Below are 20,464 nucleotides of genomic sequence, written 5' to 3'. Positions count from 1 at the left end.
TCCTCAGTCAAGACTATTTCTTTGGCATGTGAGAATTTGCTGTTTCAGCAACTACACAACAGAGACCATAACCCTGAAAAGACCCTGAATACACTTGCACATTTTGAGAAAGATATAAACCCAGCTGGGAAGGAGTAATGCAACCTATAAATCTTGCCTTCGGCAGAAGGTTGTTTGGAGCAGGGGTCCTCAACCTTGGCAACTTTAGGACTTGTGGACTTCAACTCCCAGAATTCCTCAGCCAGCAAAGCAGGCTGAGGAATTCTGGGAGTTGAAGTCCACAAGTCTTAAAGTTGTCAAGGGTGGGGACCCCCGATCTGGAGGAGTCTGTGCTTCAGTTCTCACCTGCAACCATGGCTTGTCAACTCTGTTGAACATGTGCATTGTTTGTCTCTGTACCCCATGAAAGGGCTTGACACCCGCCACACACACACACTCCCTTAATAAATGCTTTTTGCTTTGCCCGATTTATTCAGGAGTTCGTATTTTCGGGTGGGCAAAGATGGATCCAGGAAACTACAGACCTATCAGCCTGACCTCAATACCTGGGAAGATTCTGGAAAAGATAATCAAACAACAAATCAGTGAGCACCTAGAGGCAAACAAAGTCATCACTAAAAGCCAACATGGCTTTGTCAAAAACAGATCATGCCAGATAAATCTTATTGCATTCTTTGACCGAGTGACAAAATTAGTGGACCAGAGAAATGCTGTGGATGTAGTTTACTTGGACTTCAGTAAGGCATTTGATAAAGCAGATCACAACCTACTACTCGATAAGATAGAAAAATGTGGGTTAGACAGCATCACCACCAGATGGATTCGTAGCTGGCTGACCGGCTGTACTCAGTGTGTGGTCCTCAATGGAAACTGCATCTGCATGGAGGGAAGTGTGTAGTGGGGTGCCCCAGGGCTCTGATACAGGAGGATCTGGACAGACTCGAACACTGGGCACTATCTAACAAAATGAAATTCAGTGGTGAAAAAAGTAAGGCAAGAAAAACCAAATGTACAGATATAGTATAGGGGGTACCTTACTCAATAGTAGTAACTGTGAGAGGGATCTCGGAGTCCTAGTAGACAATCACTTCAATATGAGAGAGCAGTGTGCTGCAGCTGCCAAAAAAGCCAACACAGTGCTAGGCTGCATTAACAGAGGAATAGAATCAAGATCACGTGAAGTACTAATACCACTTTACAATGCCTTGGTAAGGCCACACCTGGAATACTGCATCCAGTTTTGGTCACCACGATGTAAAAAAGATGTTGAGACTCTAGAAAGAGTACAGAGAAGAGCAACAAAGATGATTAGGGGACTGGAGGCTAAAACATATAGGGAATGGTTGCTGGAATTGGGTATGTGTAGTTTACTGAAGAGAAGGACGAGGGGGGACACAATAGCAGTGTTCCAATATCTCAGGAGCTGCCCCAAAGAAGAGGGAGTCAAGCTATTCTCCAAAGTGCCCAAAGGCAGGACCAGAAGCAATGGATGGAAACTCATCAAGGAGAGAAGCAACCTAGAACTAAGGAGAAACTTCCTGACAGTTAGAACAATTAACCAGTGGAACAACCTGCCTCCAGAAGCAGACTGGACAGCCATTTGTCTTAAATGGTATAGGGTTTCCTGCCTGAGCAAGGGGTTGGACTAGATGACCTTCACGGTCCCTTCCAACATCATCATCATCATCATCATCATCATCATCATCATCATCATCATCATCATCATCATTATTATTATTATTATTATTATTATTATTATTATTATTATTATTATTATTATTATTACTATTATTATAGTCCCCTTTGCAAAGGTCAAACTCTCTCTCTCTCTCTCAAATCTAGGGATCCGGTTCTTATCAGCTCCAAGCCAAATTTAGGGTGCATGAGTTTGGGGGCAACAGTTTTGAGAATCTTGGCCTGTTTCGAGTTTTAAACTATAGATTCATCCAACTTTCCTTACGTTCCAAGCTCTCGCCCTCTCTCTGCCCTAAGAGAAACCAGGAGTCCAGAGCGTTTTTCCAACTAACAATTTTTATTAAAAGGCAGTAGTTTTCTTGAGCAACCCCGTTTTGGGGGGCCCCCCTCGGCTAACCCATATCTTCTCCTACAATGACCTGAAAGAAAGTTCAAAACCTTTTCATCCTTGAAAACATCTGGCAGAGATGTGCATTAATGATGCCCTTGAAAAGAGTTCTCTCCCATCCTTGGCAACTTAGCAAAGGCGGGCAGAGTCTGACCATCACAATCCTCCGCCTTCACAGCAAATGTACAGAGCGGGTCCCTGCTCAAAATCTTTTAATTGCGAATTACCATCAAACCTAAAACCATAAATCGGATTGAGCGAACTTCCCCATCTCCACTTGGATCGGACAGAGCTCAGGAGGGCCTCCCGATAAGGTCCAGGCAGGGCCAGGCGCGTCGCTCCCTGCCGGCCGGGTGCAAAGTCCAGCCATCCGCGTATCCTCCCGTCCCATCCAGAGCTGCCACTGACCCCTCGCTGGGCAGACAAGCCGGCCCAGGGCAGAAGAGGAGGCTGCTTGCAGAGGTGAAGCTGGTGTCCGGCTCTTCTTCTGGGGCAGCGACGTTCACGGAGGAGGCCAAGTCCGGGGACGGTCCCAGAGTCCGGCACGTGGTTCTCGGGTGTGAAGGGAAGACTCCTCTTCCAGGCGAGGCGGCTGCCATCCCCCCCCCACCACCACCGGGACCAGCCAGAGCAGCCCGGCTCCCCCCCCAGCACGTCCCACGGCCCCTCACTGGCCTCGTGGCCTCCTGGGTCCCCACGCTCTCCAGGACCCAGTGACGGCCGAGCAGTTTCTGGAGCGACCTTGGCCTCCACGGCCTTCCACCTTCAGCCTCCCGAGGCCGTCCCGTCCCCCAGCACTGAGCAGCGGAGCCGCCCGGCACCGGGCGAACCACGGTGGGGACTTGCTGAGGAGAGGCAAACCGTCTCTGGCAAACCGTCCCAAGGAGCACCGTGAGGATTGCCTGCCGTATCTGATACGTTGAGGAATAAAAAAGTGAAGAGAAGGAAGAGCCGTCCTGCTAACGGGGCGTCTGTACACGGAAAGGAGGGGCAAAAGGGAGCCCGGCCGGCGGCTACGGCTGCGGGGGAGGCTGCTGCCGGCGCCCCTCCATCTCCGCCCGCCAGCGCTCCAGCGTGTTGATCCTCTTCTCCAGGGCCTCCACCTGCCTGTGCACGGCTCCCACTGCGGAAGGGAAGCCAGCGGGGGAGGGTCAGGCGAGGGGGCTTTGGAGAGGAAAGGGGGAGGGGGGGTTGGGGAAAGGGGCACTTGTGGGGCTGCTCTCCTGTCAGGTTGGGAGGGGGGAAGGTCCCGGAAGAGGCCCGCCTGACTCACAATTGCGGAGGACGGAGATCCTGAGGTCCTCCAGCGAGCGGTGCAGGGACTCCAGCGTCACGGGGGAGGGGGAGGGCTGCGCTGGTGCATCGGGCAGGGCTGAGGGGGAAGGTCCGGCAGGGGACGCCCTCCAGCCCACTTCCGCCAGTCTCCGCCGTTTGCCTGCAAGGAAGGGCACTTGCTAGGCCTCCGGCAGCATCTGCGGCCAGGCGGAGGAGGAGCTTTGGAAAAACACATTTGGGACTCCCCAAGACCCTGGTCCTCCCACCCAGGGAAACACAAGGGGGGCTGGGGGTCAGCAGGGGCCCCCACCCTCCCAGAAAAGAGCCTCTGGTGTCCCCGGGGCAGGGGGGGGAATACCTCGAGTCGCTACACCCTGTGTGAAGCTGCAGCTGGCCCGGGCACCTTCCCCCTGGCACTGCCCAGACAAGCGGGTGGGAGATGCTCTCCCCCGTGAGGGCTCTGGGGAGGGGGACCTCCGTGTCCCCCAGAGGGCACGGCCAGGGGGGGCCCGGGAGGGAGGCCTGGAAGAAGCAGACTCGCTCAGCTTACCCAGCAGCCCGTGGCAAGCGGCCTCTCTGTTCCCAAAATGGGGGTCCTCCTGGTGGAAACAAAAGTCAGAAACGGTTGGCAGGAAAGGAGTTCAGACGGAGGTTGCCAGAAAAGAGGGGGTCTCCCTCCCAAACCTCCTTCGGCCCCTTTTCTCTGAATTCAAGGGCCCCCCCTGGACTGACGCAGCCGACAGTGAAGCAGGTCTGCTCTGGAGGTGAAACCCAAGGAGGGTCCTGGAGCCCCTGGCAATTTGGGGGTACACCCTGGAGACCAGCCAGCCCCGCTTCCCTCTGGGCTCTGCAGGTGGAGCCCCTCCTTGGACTGGCAGCCCCACTCCACCACCCGGGTTCCTCCTCTCTCCGGCCTGAGAGTTTCTGCAGGCCAAGCGGGCACCTGAGGACCCCCACCCCACCCCGCCCCAGGATGGCTTCCCTCCAGAGGGTCCCTGAGGATCCCCAGAGCCGGAGGAGCCAAGGGTGGGCTTTGCCAAGAGGCCTTTGCACAGTTGCCCAAGCGGAAAAGGCATTTCCTCCGTCCCGGAGATCCGAGCAAGGGCAGAAGGGGGGGGGGGGGAAGAGGGGCGGGCCCAAGGAAAAGATTTCCCCCACCCGGCGGAAGAAGAAGAGAGGGGTGGAGGCTGACTCAGCCCCCATAAACCCACCCCACCCACCCGGGACTCATCAGGGGGGGCAGGGCCCGGGGCCAACTTTGGGCAGGGCGGTGGGGGCTGCTTCTGCTGCTGCTCTGGGCTCAGGCCTGGCGCCACTGCCGCCATCGGCCCCAAGGGCGGGCTTTGACCCTGGGCCCCTGGCAAGGCGTGAGGAGGAAGAGGGGCCCGGTGGCCCCGGAGAAAGAGAGCGAGGAGCCAGGATGCTGATCCTGCCGGGAGGAAGAGCCGTCGGCATTCAGAAGCCCATCAAACTCATCGAGGGCCCCTCTTTGCAAAGGGCCCCTGTCCCAACCGGAGGGGGGGAACAGATGGAATCTCCCCCCCCCAACTTCATGGGCAGGGGGGCTGCAGGGCCTGTCACAGGGCATACGTGATCAGCAGAGGCTGGCAGACCCGGCACCCCTTGCATGGGGCACCAGACGGAGGGCAGCGATTTTGCTGCCCACGAAGGGCCCAGGAAGGGCGGAGGTGAAGGAAACTGCAGCAGAGACTTGCAACTTTGCAGGGAAACACCCCCCCCGAATACGAAGACCTTTGCCAACCCTCAAACTCCCCATTTCCCCCCCCAAGTGGGCAAGCGGAGCAGACTGCAGCAGCAGTCTTCCCCACTCCCCCCCCGTCAGGCCCTACCTGGACTTCTCCTCCTCCGCCCTCCGGAGCCGATTCCTCCAGGACGACCGGGCTGGTCTCCAGAGCTCCGACGGGGGCAGGGAGCAGATGCGGGGGCAGGAACTGGCCATCGGGGGCCGAGGGAGGACCCGGGAAAGTGCCCGAAGAGGCCCCCATCGCGCTTTGGGGCTGCAGCGCCCAAGGGGGAGAGGCGTCCATCTAGCAAAGAAGACGGACCGTCAGGCTGCAAGGCGCAAAGGGCACCTATGCCAGGCGAAAGGGGGGCACACGAGAAGAGGGCCGGGGGCCCCCACCGCACGCAGCCCCACCTCCCCAGCTGAGGGCTTTCCCCACCCAGAAATGAGGAGGGGGTTCTTTGATACTGGAAGGGGGGGTGGCAGAAAAGGCCCCCTCCCATTGCAGGGCTGAGATTGGCAGAGCTGAAAACATATTCCGGAGGAAGGACACACACACACACACAGACACACACACATCCTTCATGTATTTGCCACATCTGCCTTGGAGTCACACTACTATTTCCGAACATGGTGAGAGCCACATCCTGAGGGAGGGAGGGAGGGAGGGGGGGAGGGAGGGAGGGGAGGAAGGAAGGAAGGAAGGAAGGAAGGAAGGAAGGAAGGAAGGAAGGAAGGAAGTCCACACCTTTTAAAGGGGGCCAGGTTCAGAAACACTGCACTGTAGTTAAGTTAATGTTAATGTTAATAATGATGATGATAATAATAATAATAACAATAATTAATAATAATAATAATAAAGTTGGAAGGGACCTTGGTGGCCATCTAGTCCAACCCCCTGCTCAGGCAGGAAACCCTTCACCGTTTCAGAATCACATGGTTTAAATCTGGGTTCCCCCCACTGGCTTTGCTTATCAGAAGCTGCCTGGGAATCAGCTGAAACACACACACACACACACACTGGGGACACCGCCACCATCATGCGCAGACGCGTGCAATTGCCAAAAGCCCCTGAGTCCTGGCCACGTGCCCTATGGGGACGCCGCAAGGGTTTTAAGGGGTGCCAGCGGCGAGTCGCTTTTCTTCAGTGCCGCTGTGGCTTTGAACGATCTCTAAACGGACGTTGCAAACCGAGGACACCCCTTACTCCTGATTTCCACAGTCCAGGCTACCCATGCGGAAACCCTGGCAAGGCCACCTTCTGAAACAAGAGGGAGTTAGGAAGGTGGGGTGAAGAGAAGGATAAGGGGGGAGGGAACCAACCATCAGAGCCGCTTCCTCGTCGTGCGTCTGAACAGGCGGGTTCAACGGAGAAGCTGCCGGGGCGTCCATCAAAGCGGGAGAGTTTTGGATGGTCCAAATGGACATGGGGTTCAGCTGGCTAACACCTGCAAAAGGCACCCCAAGGACAGCTCAGGAGCCGCAGGGGGCAACTGAACGCGACTTGCCCCCAGCCCCAACTCTGTAACGATGAAATCCACCTCGGCAGTGAAACAAACGGGTTCAGATGACACCCTGGTTTAACGAGGTAGAAAAACTGTGCTCCGGTAACAAGCAGGGCCCACATAAAACCTGCCAAGGCTTAAGTGGATGCTGGCTTGATGCCACCTACAAAGAGAAACCCGGCTGAATCCCCCCCCACACCGCAAACCCCGGGCATCTCCGCAGAGTGAGTCAGGCGACCCGAGGCTCCACTTTGGCCAGGCTGACCAGGAGAAGCAGAGACGTCTGCAACGGTCGTGGTGGGATGAAGGCTCCGTATCGCTTTAGGCCTTCCCGTCCGAGTTAGCTTAAATATTGGGGATCTCGGGGTTAGGAAAAGCTGACACCGAGATGGAGAGGCCGGCTATAAAATGGCGATCACGAAAGTGAAAGGAAGTACCTGGGGGGTCCTGGATGGGGCTCAGAGGAGGCACTTCTGGGGCGGCCAGCTGACTGCCTGTAAAAAACAACAACAACACAAGCCTGTTAAAATCTCTTCTGCGGCTCCGCTGAAAGGCGAAGCGGTCTAAGGATGAGTAAAAACGAATCATGTAAGCGGATTCCATCTTTGCAAAACACGGTCAGAAGAGTTTGCTCACCAGCCTGGCTCAAAATGCTTTTAGTCCCTGCAACTTCACCCCTGAGGGCTAGATAATAATAATAACAATAATAGTAATAATAATAATAACAAAACAACAAACAACAAAACAAAGCACAAAAACAATAGTAATAATAATAGTAATAATAGTATTAGTAATAGCAATAACAAAACAAACAACGTAACAACAATAACAATAAGAAGTTGGGAGGGACCTTGGAGGTCATCTAGTCCAACCCCCTGCTCAGGCAGGAAACCCTATACCATTTCAGACAAATGGCTGTCCAGTCTCTTCTTAAAAACTTCCAGTGTTGGAGCATTCACAGGTATTTGAGCCTGGGGGAGTGGGGAGGGGGATAACCTCTGTGCAGCGTCCGCAGTGAGTGAAGCCAACACACACGTTCCCTTAATGGAAAATTACCTTGCGATAGCAATAAGCCAGGGGTCTTCAAGCTTGGCCCTTTGATGACTTGTGGACTTCAACTCCCAGAATTCCTCAGCCAGCGTGCACATGCCTGGCTGAGAGATTCTGGGAGTTGAAGTCCACAAGTCATCAAAGGGCCAAGTTTGAAGACCCCTGCAATAAGCAATAAGCATTTACACCTATACACCACTCCACGGTGTTTTGCGGTCCCTGTCTAAGCGGTTTACAGAGCCGGCCTAGGGCCCCCCAACAATCTGGGCCCTCATTTTACCGACCTCGGAAGGATGAAAGGCTGAGTCAACCTTGATCGAACTGGCGAACTGCTGGCAGTCAGCAGAATTAGCTTGCAGTGCTGCACTCTGACCCTCGTCCCACCAGAGCAAGGCGTGAACGGAGGGACTGATCCAGACCAACGTTCAGTTCGGGGTGTGGGACACCCTGGGTTCCCCTCCTTGCAGACCAGCCCCACAGAGGGCCCTACAACTTTGGGATGCAATTAGCTGGGCCTACGTGGGGCAGAGACAGCAGGTGGGAAGACGTCCTGGGCACGCCTCAGCACTTGGGGGGTACGGGGGGCGTGCAGGAGAGATTTTAGCCACGTCCACTGAAGCCCTGAGAGAAAAGAGGCCGGCCGTCCAGCTCGGTTCGCTTCCGAATGGCCTGTAAACACCCAGACCTCCGACGGAACGAGGGGCAGCGCCCCGTAACCCCCCACCCCGCTTAACACAGGCTACCCAAAGGAGGAGAAAGGATGCAGTACCAGAACTCGGACATTTCATCATTTAAAGGTGGGCAGCAGTGAGGTTTTTCACCTCTGATTGTCCATCGGTGTGTCGCTTTCACACACCTGCCCATCTCACAGAACGCGACTCTGGGTGGCGTATAAGAAGAGCCAGATTGAAAACGGCAGTCGGGGTTTCATTTGTTCCCCCAAATGAAGGGGGAGAAGGAGAAGAGATGCTACTTAAGACACACACACCCCCGGAGGAGGAAAGGAGGCCAACCGGTGTTTCAATGTGGTCCGAAAGGAAGGAAGGAAGGCTGGAAATGGGGGGCCGTGCTGGATCAGGGAACACCGGCTGGGAAGGGGGCTTCGTCTCCGAGGGGCCCCTCGGGGCCTCTGCCCAAGGCAGCCTCCGGGGCAGAGGAGAACGACCGGAGGAGAGCGAGGCTTTGGAGGGACGGCGAGGAGGATGGAGGAATAAAGGAAGAAGTAAAAAGCTCCCGGAAACAACCCAAAGGTGGGGAAAAAGAGCACAAGACACACCCAGGCCTGACCCAGGACATCTGCCAGACCCGGCCCTGGCCTGGACGAGACACCAGTCGATTCCACGAAGGACCTGGGGGGAGAGGGGGAGGGTCTCCCCCTCAGGGAAAAGGCCGGTCAGCTGACCGGTGGCTCTGATCAGGGAGGGCCCGCCATGCTGAGTTAGGACGCTGAGCTAAACAGCAGCAACACACACACACACACACACACACACAAATGTCTCCTACCCAAACCACAACAAAAAGTGGCAGACCACAGAATCTTATTTTAAGAAGCTGGAAAGTGAGGCTGGGGGTTTTAGCTTTTGGAGCAAAGAAAGGTGGAAAAGCCCCCAGCCCCCATCTGGAAATGACAAATACTAAACATTAAATTTAAACAATGGAAAACTAATGTGCAATCAGCCCAGGTTCGAATCTCAGAAGGGTATGGCTGACTGATGAAAACTAATAAGTTTGAAATGCATATCAGTCTCCCTTAATTCTTTGTTAGCAATTTAAAATTTACACAAATATGAGCTGTCACCGGTATGACTACTGCCTGTCGATGGCCTTCAGGTTAGGCTGACACAGGAAATAAAGATTTGTCCCATGTTTGGGGCCTAGCAAGGTAATCTAAAAATAGTTAACAAGCATTTGACATATATCTCCCCTTGCTTCTCAGCTAACAAAGCGAGAGAAATCCTGTGGCTTAGAGGTGAAAACAACTGCCTAATGTGCAATCAGCCCAGGTTCGAATCTCAGAAGGGTATGGCTGACTGATGAAAACTAATAAGTTTGAAATGCATATCAGTCTCCCTTAATTCTTTGTTAGCAATTTAAAATTTACACATATATCTATCTATATATATACACACACACATACATATAAATTAAGAACTATTGATAAAATGTAAGAGTTGCTTCCGTGTGATTGTTAGAATAAAAACTGTGTTAATTCAAATATGAGATATAAGGTAAAGGTTCCCCCACACGTGTGCTAGTCGTTTCCGACTCTAGGGGCCGTTTCAAAGCCAAAGAGCCAGCGCTTGTCCGAGGACATCTCCATAGTCATGTGGCTGGCATGACTAGACACCAAAGGCGCACAGAACGCTGTTACCTTCCCACTGGAGTGGTCCCTATTTTTCTACTTGCATTTTTACGTGCTTTCAAACTGCTAGGTTGGCAGAAGCTGGGACAAGTAACAGGCGCTCACTCTGTTACGCGGCACTCGGGATTCGACCCACCAAACTGCCGACCTTCTGATCGACAAGCTCAGCGCCCTAACCCACTGAGCCACCGCGTCCCTTTGAGATATATATACATATAAATTAAAAACTATTGATAAAATGTAAGACACTTGCTTCTGTGTGACTGTTAGAATAAAAATTGTGTTAATTCAAATATGAGACAGTGTGTGTTAAGAGGAAAAGAGAGGAAATGTTGACTGTATTAATTTGAGATTTGTATCAATGATATCTGTGCGCAATCGAATTATTTATATTTAAATTCCTGGGAGTCTACCTCTGTGAAGATCTTACCCGGAAAGCGAACACAACCCAGGTGGCCAGAAAGGCCCAACAGAGACTTCACTTTCTTAGGGTCTTGCGGAAGAACAGGGTAGAACAACGGCTAATGACCCTCTTTTACCGGTCTGCTATAGTGAGCGTCCTCTCGCGCTGTATCGTGGTTTGGTATGCTGGTCTGACAGCCACGGACAGGAAAGTATTACAGAGGGTGGTGAGCACAGCACAAGACATTGTGGGCTGTCCCCTGACACCACTGGATGACCTCGCCAGAGCCCGCTGCCTTGGAAGAGTGAGGAAAATCCTCAGGGACGACTCACAACCTGGACGGTATCTCTTTACTCTCCTAGGAGAGGAGATGCAGGAGTAGAGCCAGCCGCACCAACAGGGTGAAGAACAGCTTTTATCCACGGGCTGTCAGGCTCTTGAACGGGACATAATTTTTATAAACTTTATGTATGACTGACTTTCGAGGCCGGTGTGTTGTGCAATTAGCTCACATGGTGTAATAAGATGGAGGGTTTCTTGTCACTGTAAGTTGGGGGTGGGGGCACGAAGGGAGGCTCAGCCAATCTCAATGTATACGTGGTTGTACTTTGACAATAAAGGTTCATTCGTTCAATTATTGTAACTCAGTCGCCACGTTGCTTTTCAATTATATAGTTGTAATATTAGAAAACCAATACTATTTTTATATATATAAAAAAAGCCCGCAGCACTGAAGTGGTCCCCATGCTAGCCAAAAGGCAGGCAGGGCAGGCAGGCGCGCGTGTGCACACACGCACACACGCACACACACCACATACAGGAACACAACCTGGACTTTTCCAACGCCACTGGGACAAAATGAAGACATTTTGGAACGCGTCTACATCATAGATCAGCAAACCAAGTTTCAGAACGTACGACGGAGAAGTTAAAAGCTTCTGCCGATTGATTCCCGGCTGGAGTCCACAGAAGGGAAAAGACACGATCCGAAACGGACCAGTTCTGTTAAAGAAGTTCTGTTAGTCAAAAAAGGCAGAGTCCGTGGCCAGTGGGACCGGAGGGGAGAAGAAAGACTGGCGGAATCACAACGGCCCAAAAGACACACGATAAAAGTGAAAAAGCAGCCTGGGGACGGCGTCATCCACCTGAAACGGAAGGACAGCCGCCCGTCTCTTGCTCTGAGCTGCCCCCGCCTGTCAATCAACCATCCCTGAAGGAACAAAATCTCTGAGCGTCAAAGACCTTTGAAAGGCAGCTGCCATCCAGGACCACCGGAAGGACCAAACAGTGAAACCCAACCGCGGGGGCAACAGAGCCCTCCAGAGAACAATTTTATTAGGGAAAACCAACGCTTACGCCCAAGACGGTGGATATAAAACACCAGAAAGCATCGAGGGAGGAGGAGGGCGCATCTTCCGCACCCAGGACCACAAAACCCTCCCTCCCCCCCAGGCAGCCTGTGCTTCCCGCCAACTTTGAAGGGAGCTTTCAGCCAAACAGAACAGCAGCGGCCCAGAGACCTTAAAACCCAGGGGTAGGCAAACCTTGGCTCTTTTATGGCTGGTGGACTTCAACTCCCAGAATTCCTAAGCCAGCTGGCTCAGGAATTCTGGGAGTTGAAGTCCAGGAGCCATAAAAGAGCCAAGGTGGCCTAACCCAACCTCTGCAAGAGGAAGCCCACCTCTCCGGAAACACGGCCCAGAACATCCTCTTGACTTTGGCTGAAGCAGCGGCCAAGGGCTGATGTCACGGCTGCCCCCAACTTGGGTTCTTAGGAAAGCAAGACCCTGGAGTCCATTCGAGCGAGAGATCGATCCACTTTTGCTAAAAGCCGAGGGTGCGTGTGGCAGCGCCGCAAAGCCGGGGCTGAAAATCTGCAGTTAACGTTCCCTCGCTCGCTCGCTCCTCTCCCCTCTCGTCTCCCTCCTCTCCCATTACGCTCAAAGGAGTCGTTCGGGGAAAGGTCCCAGTGGAACAGCTGGCCACCAGAAATCGCGGGTGCTCCGTCGCTGGAGATTTTTAAGAAGAGGCTGGACAGTCACTTGTCTCAGATAGCTTAGGGGGGCTGGACTAGAGGACCTCCGAGGTCCCTTCCAGCTCCTATTCTATCCTAAAGTGAGGCTAGAGCTCAGGAAGGGGGCAGGGGGGTCTCGAGGGGAAATGTCTGGCAGGGTAGGCAGCAAGTTCACCCGGTTCCCGAGCCACTCGTGTTCCCGTTTCCCTCGGCTCCCTGGCAAAGCACTTACTGAGAGGCTGGGCCCGTCCCCCGGGCGAGGCCTGGCCGTCCTCGAGGCCTGGCTTGTGGCCCCCGAGGGCCCTCTTCTCCCTCAGCTCCTTCTCTATTCTGAAGAGCTTCACCATAATTAGGCAGCAGTACACGTCCTAGAAAGCGGCAAAGGTTTATTAGGCTGTAGAAGAGGCGGGTGTGCACTTCTCGCACCAGCCTTAGGCCAAGTGGCCCTCTTCTCAGCTGCTGAGCCCCAGGGAGGATGAGGGGAAGGCAGAGCCTCTGTCCTCCCCTCTTCTGCCCCCGAGGGAAGGGAACTGCGTCTGCTGGCTCAGAGGGAGGACAGCAAGGGAAGGAATTGGCCAAGGGAATCTTGGCTATCGCAAAGGATCCCTGAAGGATGGGGGCATCCCGGAGGGGAGGAGGAAGACGAAGAGGAGGAGGAAGAGGAGGAGGAAGAGGAGGAGGAGGAAGAAGAGGAGGAAGAAGAGGAAGAAGAGGAGGAAGAGGAGCTGGGACACTCCGGACTCTCATGTGTCAAGCAGGCCAGGCCAACCTTCCCACCCAGAGCTTCACAGACCAGGCAACTTACAGACAGTCCTTGACTTATGACAGTGGAGCTCAAAATTTCTCTTCCTAAGTGCGACTCAGTGAATTTTGCCTCGTTTTGCGACCTTTCCTAGCACAGCTGTGCATCACTGCAGTTGTTAAGTTAGCTAACAAGGTTGTTCAGCGGATCTGGATTCTGCATGGACTTCGCATATCAGAAGGTCGCAAAAGGGGTTCAGACGACCCCGAGACACTGCGACCGTCATCAATGTGAGTTAGTTGTCAAAGAGTCTGAACTCTGATCACATGACCCAGGGGATCCTGCAACGGCCGTTAACTGTGAAAAACGGTCACGTCACTCATCGTCTCAACCGATCGGCCCTTAAGGCGCACCCAAAATGGGGGTCCCCCCTGGCTCGTCAGCCATCCTGGTGGGGGGGGAACTCTACCTAGGCCAGGGGTCTTCAAACTCGGCCCTTTTATGTCTTGTGGACTTCAACTCCCAGAATTCCTCAGTCAGGCAAATTCTGGGAGTTGAAGTCCACAAGTCATCAAAGGGCTGAGTTTGAAGACCCCTGGACTGGGCTCTTCCTCCGCTTGGGAGGTGGGAGGCGACGAGACCCTGGCCAGGTTCACACAAGGCTTGCAGACCAAGAAGACCCCCAAAAGACCTAAAGGGGTCTGGTGATCCGTTTCAGACAGAGACACGCGAAGTCTCGATCCGGGCAGGCGAAGCGCAAGTCCCAAGTCCCGGGTGGGAAGGGGGAAAGGGGGGGGAGGAGGGCAGCACCCCCTACCCAGTGGTTGGTCGACTGGTAGACGTCCCCTTCCACCTTCTTGGCGTAGGAGACCACCTTCTCCACCTGGTGGTCCTTCAGCACGGCCAAGTCGGGAGCTGGAAAGATGGCGTGGACCCTGCAGGGGGAGGGAAAGAAGACCATGGCCTTCACCAGGACTGGTACAGTCAAATAAATAAATTATTTTTTTAAAAAAAAACACTTTTTCAACATGATGCAAAGGAGTTTGGGAAGCTCCAACTTTAGAACAGCCAGGGGAACCATACTGAATTTAGAAACCCAGATGAAAACAACAACAACAACAATAATAACAATAACAACAACAATAATAACAATAACAACAATAATTTGTTGTTAGCTGCGAAGTCGTGTCCGACCCATCACGACCCCATGGACAATGATAGTAATAATAGTAATAATGATGATGATGATGTTGAAAGGGACCTTGAGGTCATCTAGTCCTACCCCCTGCTCAGATGCGGGAGGAGAATAAAAAGCAGAGCGAGCAAACATTTCGCTCTTTTTTAATAGTTTCCCCCATAAAACGTCAAAAAACAAGGAACGCCAAAGCCATTTTTTGCTCCTCAGTTTGCCTTTTCCTCGCTGCCTCTTCCAAGCCGCAGCCCGGGGCGGTTCAGCCCCCCACCCCATCCCTCCCCTTGAGAGAGAGAAAAAAAAAGCCCCAAAGGGGACACTCACAGCCTCTGCACGACGTAATCGCGCAGGTCTTGGTCGGTGTTTTCGTACCAGTCTTTCCGCTGCTGGAAGTGGGAGTGCGGGATGGCTTTGAGCGCAGAGTACTGGAAGCGCACGGCCCCAGCAGCGCTTGCGGCTTCTCCGGTTGCGGGGCTGAAAAAGGACCACAAAAGGCGCCTCTGGCAGCTTCTCATTTGAAACTGAACCAGGCTGTGGCTCGGGCAGTGAGGGCCAGTGGCTATTTCAGAGATGGACACGGAGGAAAAAGAACCGGGGTGGGTGGGTCAGGGTTTAGGGCAGGGGTAGGCAACCTCGGCTCTTTCACGACTCGTGGACTTCAACTCCCAGAATTCCTGAGTCAGCTGACCTAGGAATTCTGGGAGTTGAAGTCCACGAGTCGTCAAAGAGCCGAGGTTGCCTACCCCTGGTTTAGGGAAATAGAGGCGAAGGGCCCTCTGGGGGGCAAATGGTCCTTAAACCCACAAGAGTCCCAGAAGTCTCATTCGCGCGCCCCCCCTCCTTCTCCCCCCCTCGAAGCGTCTCTTACTTTGGAGACCCAGGCGTGGCTGGGCCAGCCGGAGAGGAAACGTCCGGCAGCCTCCTTCCTCCAAGCTCAGCAGCATCCCCTGGATCGGCGGCCCCTTAAAAGAGGAGGTTTCCTCGGTCAGCAGGTTGACAGACAGACAAGGACGCCACGGAGAACCGAGCACCAGGCCTGGGCCGGGTGGGGGCTGATCAACCCTGATAGAAAAAACCTGCCTTTCTCTGCATCCTCCGTCCGGAGAGCAGGAACGGGGCCCGAGGAGGCCGCGGCCTTCTTCTTAACAGGGTGGGAGGGAGGGAACGCGAGGCCTGAAGCCAGACCGCAGCAGAGAAGAGGTGGGGGGAGAGAAGAGGTCCCAGAAGCAAGGAAGGGGGCCACGGATCGGGGACAGACTGAAGCTATGGGGGCTCCTGGGAAGGGTGCCGCCCGCCCTCCCTCCCAAGGAGGAAGGGGTCCCATCAGGGCCAGAAGAGAAGGAATCCAGGGCCTGACCCTGACTGGGAAGCCCCCCTCCCAGGGGGGTGGTAGTAGAGAGGGACCTTGTGGATCCAGCTACAGAGATGGGACTGGTTCTCCGCAAAGCCAGGCGCTCCCTGGGATGGAGGCAGCCAACGAGGTGCCCGTAGGAGGCCCGGCCTCCCAACCTGGCTGGTCTCTCTCTCTCTCTCTCTCTCTCTCTCTCAGCTAAGGGAGTCCTGTGGCGTTCCCTGTGTCTCTTTGGACAAAACTCAATGACGTGTCAGGCAGGAGCGTCCATCCTCGGCCACTTGAATTCCCCAGCCAGCAGAGAGCGTAGAGCAGGGGGGTAGGCAACCTTGGCTCTTTGATGACTCGTGGACTTCAACTCCCAGAATCCTGGGAGTTGCAAGGTTGCCTAGCCCTGGCATAGAGAGTTGAAGTCCACAGGTCTTCAAGGGCCAGAGGCTTCCCTTGGCTCCCCCGCCCCCCCCCCCTTAGCCTTTGCAGCAGAGGCTCCCCTGCCCTCAGAAGACGCCCCACAAGGCCCCCAACCTCCCCCCCCGGGACCCCTGCCCGGCCTACCTGGCTTGGGCGCAGTCCTCCTGGTCCAGCCGGAGTCTCGCCTCTCCATCCTGGGCGGGGGCGCCTTGGGCTCCTCGCGCCGCTTGGGCGGGGCCCCCCCGGAGGACGGGCGTTCCCACCAGGCCTCCACTTTCCTCTGCAGGGCCAGGCAGTAGGCCTTGAGGTCCTCCTGCATCAGGTGCGCCTCCTTGAAGGGGATCTTCCAGAGCGCCTCCTGCATGGCCACCACCTTCCCCTGCAGCGCCACGGCCATCTCCGGCGGCGTCTCCTGCAGGCTCTCGCGCACCGCGTGCACCTTCTTCTGCAGCGCCGTCACGATGCCCGGCAGGGCGTAGAGGATGCGGGGCAGGCCGCTGAGGTTGTCCTCCAGGATCTCGTCCAGCGCGTGCTCCAGGTCGGCCAGCTTCTCCTGCACGGCGCTCTCCTCCTTGCGCGGCGTCTTCCAGAGGGCGCGCTGCATGTCGCCCACCTTCTTCCAGAGGGGGCTCCAGAGCACGTTCCACAGGTAGTAGGAGAGCACGCTGATCTTCTTCTTGGCGATCTCGCGCAGCGCCCCGCGCAGCTCCTCCGCCTTGCCCCACAGCGCCTCCCGCAGCGGCGACCCGGCCAGCGCCTCCCGCAGCGCGTCCGCCTCGGCCAGCAGCGGGTCCGCCTCGGCCAGCGGCTCCGTCCAGAAGTCGGTGGCCGCCTTGCGCAGCGCCTTGGCCTTGGCGCGCAGCAGCAGCACCTCCGGCACGGGCAGGGCGCGCAGGGCCGCGCGCAACGCCGCCAGCTTCTCCCGCAGCGCCTCCCGGTCGCTGAGCGGCGCGGTGGCGGCGGCCTCGCGCAGCGCCCGCAGCTCCTCGGCCAGCGCCGCCACCTTCTCCTCGCGGTCCAGGTCGGAGGCGAGCAGGAAGACCTCCGTCTTGAGCGCCCAGACCTTCTCCAGCAGCGCCGCCGCCTCCTCCTCCCAGCGGCCGCCCCGCAGGGCGCTCAGCTGCTCCCGCCAGGCGCCCGGCCGGGCCCGCCCGAAGGCCGCCGCCTCCTCCAGCGCCTCCAGCAGCTCGCCCGGCTCCTCGGCCTCGGGGCTGCCCTGCAGCGCTTCGCGCAGCGCCCGCGGCTGCTTCAGCAGGCCGAAGACCTCGTCGAAGGGCGCGCTCTGCAGGGCGTCGCGCATCTCCTCCAGCGAGCCCCAGCGCGGGGACGGGGACGCCGCCTCCTCCGCCGCCCCCTCGCCCTCCAGGGCGCGCAGGAGCAGCGGCGCCCCGGCCTCCTCCGGCTCCTCCGGGGGGGCCGGCTGCGGCTGCTGCTCCAGGGCGGCGCTCAGGGCTTGCGCCTGCCGCCGGGCCGCCTCGGCCTCCTCCAGCGGGGCGGCCCAGAGCGCCTTCTCCAGCCAGGCCACCCACCAGCTGTCCGTCTTCTCCAGCAGCGCCACCGCCGTCTCCAGCGCGGGGCGCAGCTCCTCCAGCGGCGCCTCGGCCAGGCAGTCGCGCAGCGCCGCCGCCGCCTCGCGCAGCGCCCCCGGCCGGCCGGCCTCGCGCAGCGCCCGAGCCTCCCCGCGCAGCGTCCCGGCGCGCTCGGCCCAGCCGCCCTCCCGCTCCAGCGCGTCGCGCACGGCCAGCAGCTGCCGCACCCGCGCCCGGCCCTCCCCGCGCACCGCCCGCTCCAGCCCGCGCAGCGCCTCGCCCAGCCGCTCGCCCAGAAACTGCTCCAGCGCCAGCTGCAGGTCGCCGCCCTTGGCGATCAGGTCTCCCACGCCGCCCGGCTCCCACAGCGCCTCGGCCAGCGCCTCCCGCTGCGCCGCCGCCTTCGCCTGCGAGGCCGCCTCGGCCGCCGACACCACCCGCGCGCCGCCCGCCGCCCCGGCGCCCCCCGCCGCCGCCGCCGCCGCCGCGCCCTCCTCCTTGCCCGGCGAGCCCGGCCGCCGCGCCTCCCCGCCGGGTTCCTCGCGGGCCAGGCCGGGCGGCGGCTCGCCCTTCTTGGCCACGGCGTAGGCCGAGGCCAGGGCCCGCTCGCGCAGCGCCTGCATCTCGCGCAGCAGCGCCATCTCCAGCCGCAGGAAGGTCTGCAGCCGCTCCTGCTTGGCCTCCGAGAGCGGCCCGTCCCGCGCCAGCAGCGCCTCCCGCCCGCGCCGCGCCTCGCTCAGCTGCTCCAGGCAGCCCTCCAGGCTCATCCGCGGCAGCTTCACCTCCCGCCGCCAGCGCGCCCGCACCGCCGCCGAGACCCGCTCGGCCAGCAGCGCCTCGGCCTCGGCCAGCATGCAGGCCGTCCACTCGGGCGAGAAGGCCGGCGCGCCGCCCCCCGACGCCGCCATCCCCGCTCTCCCGCGCCCCGCGCTCCCGCTCCGCCGGCGCTTCCGGTCCAGGGCGGGGCGGGGCCAGGGGAGGCTCCGCCGCCCGCGGCTGGAAGAGGGAGGCCGCTTGGCCGGGAGGGAGGGGCTTCTCCGGGCCGCAGCGGCGGAGCCCCCAGGCCGCGCGGAGCGGAGGGAGGCGGCCGCGGAGAAGCTGGGAAGCCCAGCCCGGCGGAGAGGAGGCGGCGGCGGCGGAGGGACGCGGCTGCAAAAAAGGCTCGGGGGACCCCTTCGATGGCGCGCAGCCGAAGCCGGAGGCGGCGCTCCTCCGCGGGGACAGGCGCGGGTCCCGACGGCAAGCGCCGTATCCCCGGGCGCGGGAGGAGAAGCCGGCCTTTCAGCCAAGGAGAGGAGGGGAAGCCGGCCCGGCCGGAGGAGATCCCGGGCCGCCGCCGCCGCTGCTGGGGAAACGGAAGTGACTCTTCCGCTCGCCCTGCTCCGGACCCCCCGGCCCGCCTTCTGCGGCCGGTCCGGCCCCCAAAGCTCAAGCAGGGCGGTCAGGCGGGGAAGGCAGGGGGCGGCTGAGACGGGAAACGAAGCCCCCGTAAAGACGGAGACACCCGCAGACCGGCGCGCGTTGGGTCTCCGTGGCCGAGCCTGGGAGACCCCTCCCCCGCGGCGCCCCAATGGCAGGGGGGGCTCTCCGGGCCCGGGGTGGCCTTGCTAGCAGACACCACCCGGGCTGGAAGGGATATCGAGAGAGAGAGATGCGGCTGCTGTAGTTGCAACCTTAAAACGCACTTGCGCCCCCCCCCGTGCCCCCCTCCCACCCAAAAGACACACTCACCACTGCCTCAGCCCTGGCATATGTACACACACACACACAAACACCATTTTATTTGTTGCCAGCTGGATTCACCGAGCAGGAAAGCACCACCCTCAGATGGGGTTTGGCTCTTCTCTGGATGCATGCAGACCTTGACCGGCTGCTTCCCCCCCCCCCCCCCAGCATCCAGCGTGACACACCGGGCCATGCCAGCCCCCCCCCCCCTTTTTGGCACAGGTGAGCACGTCTCCTTCCAAGGGGAGCCACCTTCGCCCAGTCCCATTACAGAATGAAATCTCTCACCCTTCGTAGTTCAGCATTTTTCCTTCATTGGTGATTGTGTGTCAGAAAACACAACAGCGTGCGTGTTTGGTATCCGCCCTTCGCCGGGCCTCCCTGAGAAACTGCTGCCCCAAGCCCCCCCCCCAAGAGCCCCAGAGCTGGCCAGGAACCCCAGTCCTCCGTGGGCATCATTTCCAGCAGGGGACTGGTGGCAACTGGGTAAACGGCCAGGCAAGGGGCCGGCCTGGGCTCCCAGCTCACCTGGCCCAGAAGGGATCCACCGCACGGCCTCCAGAGGGAGTCTCCTTTGGGGGGGGTGGCCAAAGAGGGCCCGGGGGGGGGTGAGGAGCGACTCCTGAGGGGGGGCTCTGCAGTGGCAGGCAGCCCTTCCCCCGAGAGTCTGCTGTGCCCAGCATAGCTTGAACATCCCTGCAGAGTCGTCCGGGTGCAAGGCGGAGGGAAGAGTCTTTGAGGCCATCCAGTCCACCCCCAGCCTATCCAAGCTGAACCGTCCCACCTCCTCTTCAAATGTCCCCATTTGTCTCAGTCGTTCTTGGTGCACAAAACACAACCGTCCACATAAGCCCAAATCGAGGGTAAGAAGAATCCTTTGTGACTTGGAAACTGTCACTCGGAAGTGGCCTTTGCTGTTTCTGCGGCCGCCAAACCCAGCCGGCTATCATGTCCTGAGCAATCCCACCCCCATCATCTCCCCAAGTGTTCCTGGGCCTCGCCCCCACCATCCTAGACGTCTTGATTCTCCATTCCGCATCATCGCTACACCCGGCTCATTTCCTTCCAGGAATCTTTC

General features: G+C 57.9%; 1 protein-coding gene across 1 annotated transcript; it reads right to left on the bottom strand.

Moving 5' to 3' along the window:
- Nucleotides 1-708: 708 nt before the first annotated feature.
- On the bottom strand, nt 709-20,191 carry LOC308663084 (uncharacterized protein; the record flags this gene model as incomplete). The annotated part of the gene is made up of 12 exons (XM_081319229.1): nt 709-3,206; nt 3,357-3,518; nt 3,909-3,957; nt 5,209-5,406; nt 6,426-6,550; nt 7,045-7,101; nt 12,669-12,804; nt 13,996-14,113; nt 14,695-14,844; nt 15,239-15,332; nt 16,277-19,126; nt 19,915-20,191. The coding sequence occupies 12 exons, from the start codon at nt 20,189-20,191 to the stop codon at nt 3,097-3,099; spliced, it is 4,326 nt and encodes a 1,441-aa protein (XP_081175355.1). The 3' UTR covers nt 709-3,096.
- Between the last annotated feature and the right edge of the window lie 273 nt (nt 20,192-20,464).

Source organism: Vipera berus (assembly GCF_964194415.1).
Source record: "Vipera berus genome assembly, chromosome: 2".
Classification (NCBI taxonomy): Eukaryota; Metazoa; Chordata; class Lepidosauria; order Squamata; family Viperidae; genus Vipera; species Vipera berus.
The sequence above is the reverse complement of the archived record's forward strand: the minus strand, read 5'-3'. Positions and strand labels throughout refer to the sequence as shown.